This window comes from Rosa rugosa, chromosome 6 (genome assembly GCF_958449725.1).
Source record: "Rosa rugosa chromosome 6, drRosRugo1.1, whole genome shotgun sequence".
Lineage (NCBI taxonomy): Eukaryota > Viridiplantae > Streptophyta > Magnoliopsida > Rosales > Rosaceae > Rosa > Rosa rugosa.
The window spans coordinates 15,329,725-15,335,594 of record NC_084825.1 but is presented as its reverse complement, the minus strand read 5'-3'; the positions used below and the strand labels follow the sequence as shown (position 1 = coordinate 15,335,594).

General features: G+C 38.9%; 1 protein-coding gene across 1 annotated transcript; it reads right to left on the bottom strand.

The window, feature by feature from the left end:
* Nucleotides 1–609: 609 nt before the first annotated feature.
* LOC133717733 (probable pectinesterase/pectinesterase inhibitor 25) lies at nucleotides 610–5,519 on the bottom strand. The gene is made up of 3 exons (XM_062144453.1): nucleotides 4,730–5,519; nucleotides 1,514–1,853; nucleotides 610–1,342 (listed from the first exon to the last, which is right to left on the bottom strand). The coding sequence occupies exons 1-3, from the start codon at nucleotides 5,402–5,404 to the stop codon at nucleotides 645–647; spliced, it is 1,713 nt and encodes a 570-aa protein (XP_062000437.1). The 5' UTR covers nucleotides 5,405–5,519; the 3' UTR covers nucleotides 610–644.
* Between the last annotated feature and the right edge of the window lie 351 nt (nucleotides 5,520–5,870).

The window sequence follows — 5,870 nt, the reverse complement described above, 5'->3', positions numbered from 1 at the left end:
TCAGAAGCCGACTTTCAGTGCCACCAAACCCTCTGTCAACGTGCTTCGGTCCTAGTCTCCTCGGGAGCCGACGGTAGTGCCGCGACCACAACGGTTACAGAACCAGCCAAGCAAGGGTAACGCCCTAGCAACCCAGCCAAGCTAAAGTCACGCTTTAGCAAGATCTCAATATTTCCCGGTGATTTCGCTCTGCTCAATCTGCAATATTGAGTATCGACTTGTGAACAAGAAGAAACTTCAGCAAAGTCCTCACCACGAGGCACAAAGAATCCCACGACGAGGTTGGTGCTCTCCTCGTCTACAATCGCTTGATAGAAGTCAGGTCAAGGGACACCCCCGACGACCGCACCCGAACGGTGCTGGCACGCCCGCGCAAGAAAAGAGACTGTTGACCAGCTGCAGCAAAATTAGAGCCAAACAGGCATTACTGGAAAAATAAGGTTACATTTAATTAGAATGATGGTCACAAATACCCTTCATGAAGGTTAATATAAATCAAAAACAGAACAAAGAAAAAAAAAATTGCTAAATACAGAGTTCCAAGGCAATAAATTTAAGACCAACAAGTCCTTAATTACAAAGTTCCACTAAATGCAACTAATGAACAAATTTTATTTTTTTATTTTTTTTATAGAATACTTCAGTTAATTCCCAATTAAACCTGCAGAGAAGGGTATATCTGTGTCAGGCAACCAAGTGTCCCCCAATGTGAAGTTGAGCACTGTAAAATTGAGAGCTTGTGTAGAATTCATGAGACTGTAACCAGGCCAATGTACTCTCATACTAGTATTAGCTCCAGGTCCATGATTCTCAAACTCACCATAATATAAGGTGTCTAATCCAACAGTCCCATTCCATTCCAACCACCCAACAGCACTGATCAGAGGGCCAATATAAGACTGCATGATCACAGTCCTAGAGTACACCTTCCAAGGCCTTCCCAAAAAATTTAGAGTTGAGTTCAAGTCCATTGCCAAGTCTGGCGCAGCTTGAATAGTGCAGTTGTGGATTGAAATTCCCGTGTTTTGATTTGGGTCAGTTCGTCCCTGTGCAGTGAATGCATTTTTCTGGTTCGGCATGGGTTTTCGGGCGTACAAGTTGCAACTCTGGAAGACAGCAGCAGCATTGCCGAAGATGAAGTCTACAGTTCCGTATATGTCACATTCTTTGTAGAATTGCCTTAGAGAATGTGCATATAGAGTGTCCTGATACCCTTCGAAACTGCATCTGTAAAATGTGGAGAAGTCTGCATTGTTTCTTACAGCCACTGCTTGGTGCTTTTCTGGACCTGCGGTGTTCTTGAAGGTAACATCTATGGCCACAAATCGCTCTCCCGAAACAGCTGCAACATAATTGTTAAAATTATATATCTAAATCTCCATTGTTCAGATTTGTCAATTTGTTATACGAGCTAGTTAACCACATTATGCGGTTTATAGCTTATAGGTCGGATATTGGTAATTAGAAAAACGAAAGTAGTAGCTAGCCAGCTAGGCATGTATGTACCACTTACCAAAGGTTGAGGAATTGAAAGTAGTCCAGCCATCAACAAAATTGTGTTTTCCAGTAATGATAGTCTTATTAATTCCATCTCCGAGCAGCATTATGCTCTTCTTATATTTGGGGACGACAACATATTCCTTATAGTGCCCTTTTCTTGCATAGATTACAAAATATCCATCTTCTGGCTCTGTGTTGTTAGGTGCAGACTCAATGGCAGCTCCAATGGAAGTGAAGTTGTCCGTACCATGTGGACTCACAATGACAGTGTCATTAACTATAATGCCACTGCTCTCCATTTCCTCGAGAATTCTCTCACCCCTCGAATTTTTTGAAGAACTCTTCCTTAGACCCTGCAAGATCATAGTCATTCATTTTTCGATCTTCCTCATATAACATTTGCTTTTTTTTTTCTTTTTTTTTTGGGTGAGAGTATGTATCTTGCACATGCCATATATAATTTTATTTTTTTTGGTAAAAACATATCTATACTATTATTAAGAGAAGAAACTTTGTTAGTTAAAACTGAAAATTTTGACAGATTAATTTAACATTGAAATATTAAAAAACTTTGAGAAAAAATAAATTAGAAGGGTAAATATGACAATTTGAAAATAGATTTTTATTAAGAAAATTAAAAATAAATGATCTCACAACCCCTACTTTTCTCTCTCACTATTTTTTCTCTGCAATAATTGTTTTATTTCATTAAAAAAAAAAAAAACTATTACACATCTAGCATGTATGAAGAAGGCTAGTATTATTTATTTGTTCTTGATATTGTATAATATTCTAAAAACGTAAACTCATAATTAAGATAAAAAAAATATATAATACAATTCATTAAAATGTGGAAATGTCTTTCATGCCATGTTTAAGTCACATGGGATTACTTCTCTTCTATACCATGTTATTGTGTTGAACCACTAATCAAAACTATTGGTCAAATAGTTTTAATTCCACTTTGATAACAATTAAAAACAAAAGGGGTCAAATTGTTATCTTGAAGAGTATTTTATTTTTTTGATCAAGGTGAGGTAGTGAGACACCTCGATCAGTTACGTTAGCGAGTTAGTAATACACCCACCCACCCACCTAATCAGTATAAGGATCGAGGTCCACGAAAATATCTCAATAAAATCAGTCCAATCCCCCGCCACAAGAGCACGTACCTGAAAACCGTTCAAACCTGCTGGCCACAAACTCGTTAGAGTTTAGATTCAAATGCTAAGACATGGAGTTTCATGCTAGGCCGTTCGACCAACCTTAACTCATATATCCACAATCATTAGTAATTAATCTAACAATGTAACATGGTACGGTCTATAAATTTTTACTCATGGTGAAATGTCATTGATTGACAGTCAAGAAATGGGTACAAATTAATATAGTTAGGTTATGAGTTGCATATGACGGGTGGTGCCGTGCTTTAGTTGGTGACGGTGAGGACCGAGGACTGAGGAAATAAGGGAAAGGCCATGATGACCTGATGTGAACCGTAGAACCGTAGAAATGCCTCTCTCCCTCTCTATATGCACATGTCATGACTCAATTAAGTGGCCAGCTGTCCCAACCACTTGTGTCTCACACCACATCAAACAATTATTGATAGGTTTGACTTTCCTTATTCACATTACGTAGTTGACTCATCATCACTCAGTATTCAGATCTGAATTTACATATACATGGTCACACGAAACTAAGAATGTTTAATTAATCTAAGATCTTGGTGGACCGCACCTTCTAATTAATCTACCATCCAATCTAGTATGCATCTATCATCCACATTCCCTTCCTATCAAATTCTGATGTAAACCTCATGGGCATAATCATGGACGTGCCAATCTTCCGGTTTAAGATCATAATTAATTACTACTTCAAAAAGACATTTAGGTAACTTTTTATTTTTGTGGACCGGGTCAAATTTTTTTTTTTAACCATCTCATTAGGTATTGATAGGTCGAACTAAGGGCACGTTTACTTACTTGGAATGAAAGGGAATGATTACGGGGTAAAAACATTCATGCGTTTACTAATACATAAAGGAATCGGAATGATTCCGGGTAAAAGAAATCATGCGTTTACTAACACATGAATGAATCGGAATGGATGTAGGTCCCACCTCCTTATCAGGAATCGATTCCTGAATACTCAGGAATTCGATTACGAAGGGGGGAGATGGGTTTAGGAATCATTCCTCCGGAATCAATACCGATTCCTTTCTTCTCCCATTCCACTTGTCTCAGATTCATGATTATTTTCCATTCCAAGTAAGTAAACGTGCCATAAGTTCACACGGCTTCAGTTCAACTCTCAGTTTTATAGAGGAAGGAAAGCAAAAGCTATTGTCTACTATCAAAATAGCAAAGAAAGAAATATACAAAATTTGGACGAGCGAAAAAGTAAATTGAAATCCTGCTTAAAAAAGAATCCAACCAAAAAAAAAAAAAAAGGAAAATCTCACATATGCTAGTAATTCTTGATGAATTTTTGTTTGTGCTATATATCCTCTTATATGACAAGTGGCGGACAAAGACTCAACCGTAATTTCGACAGCCAATTAGAGATTGACACGTGGCGCTGAAATCACATCCAAATTCGACTGTTTCGCATATATGCCGACACAAAACATCAAAATATCTTCTAAATAGTTTGATTCTTCATCGTATATGCTGACACAAATAAAAAAATTTAAACCTTTTTTCTTAATTCATTAAATAATAAGAAATTTTTTTAAATATTATGATAGAATGTTAAATTATTTTTTTTTACCTTATTTAATTAAATTAACATATTTTAAATATAATATTCATCAAAATTATACCCATATTATATTTTAGTCAAGAATAGTGAAAATAACACCCCCATAGCCTCATTGTTGGAGATGAGAATTGAGTCCTATATAAATAGTGCAACAAGGAGGTGCTAAATCATTTTAGCACCCCCAAATAGAGTCAATGGTTAGAGTTGCCCTTACTGGATTTCCCTCCTAAATTTTTAATTATTAATTACACTTCGCTACCTTAAAATTTCATATAGTTGCATATGGATGAGTGTATGACAGTATGATGCAAATTTAAACAAAACTATATAATTTTTTTAAATTTTTCTACAAAACTAGTTATATAGGCGCCTCAGCTACCAGATGGTCCAGATATGTTCCAATTAATACCACGTACCATGCAAGATTTAGGTAAGAGGGCACTGGTGAAAAAGCAAGCACACGTACCTCGATGAATGTTTCAAGTGGCTCCCGGATTTTGTGACCCTGAGAAACAAAGCCGTTTCGTTTCTTATGCTTCTTGAGGTTTCGAGCCAAAGAATGAGTAACCAACCCAAGCGATACACTGTAGAGCTGCGTGGCATTGGATAAGGCTACCGACAAGGGACTCGTGCTAGTGTCGACAATGCTGCTCTTGGCCACAACCAGCCCATCGTAGCAGGTCTGCTGGTTTGTCACTATCCCACTCAGCAGAGTCTGGACCTTGTCCACCAGCTCCTGGTTGAGCAGCTCGGCCGACTTGAGCTCCGTCGAGATGGCCTCCAAGTAGTCGACGTTCAGCTCCGACAACTGCTGGCAGTCCTTGAAAGGATTGGCCTCGGCGTCGGTCATGGAGGAGGAGCGTTTGTTGTGGTGGAGGAATTGGTCGAGGGCTTTGGAGAGCTTGCGTGCCTTTTTGAGGCATTGCTTGATGGAGAACTTGCCGTAGTTGTAGGGGTCGGAGGGGGAGGATCTGATGGTGGAGAGAATCGAACGGCAGAGCTTGGGGTAGAGGGTGGACTTGCACGCGGCGGAAGCAGAGGAGGAGGGTGATGGTGGCGACTCAGCTTCGGCCGAGAAAATGAAGAGAAGAGGAACAACAAGGAGGAGGAACAGGGGCAAGGATTGTGGTAGTCTCGGCATCGTTTATGAATCGGTGGCTTTTGGGGGGCTCTATGAGTATTGTGTTGTGGTTAATGCATGGTGGATTTATAGAAAGGGGGGGATGGATGGATGCGCGTGAAGTGAAGAAGAATATTATTATTATTATTATTATGAGCAGAGTGGCGTAGTATGGGGAAATGGGGTTGGGTGTGTCGGTTTCATCGGTCGCTATTAATGCAGAAATATGGTTTGGCAGATGGGAACGTGCATTACTCGTACTTCGTTAGTTCATTATCATTTCACTCTACTGTATCAACCTGTTGCATGTTTCAGATCAAGGGAAAAAAAAAAGTTCCCGCATGTTATATCCCTCGCTGGCCCCGTACATTATCGTGTTGGGTACGTAACTACGTATAGTGATGAAATAGGAGAATGGATAAAAGTATATTGATAGAATTAGAAAAATATGGAGAAAAAGAAAAAAGAAAATAGAAGAACAATTTTA

Coding starts and splice junctions, on each gene's coding strand:
- LOC133717733 (XM_062144453.1), bottom strand. CDS start 5,404: ATGCCGAGACTACCACAATCCTTGCCCCTGTTCCTCCTCCTTGTTGTT. Junction 1,854..4,729: donor CACTTGAAACATTCATCGAG/GTACGTGTGCTT, acceptor ATGATCTTGCAG/GGTCTAAGGAAGAGTTCTTC. Junction 1,343..1,513: donor TTTCAATTCCTCAACCTTTG/GTAAGTGGTACA, acceptor ATTATGTTGCAG/CTGTTTCGGGAGAGCGATTT.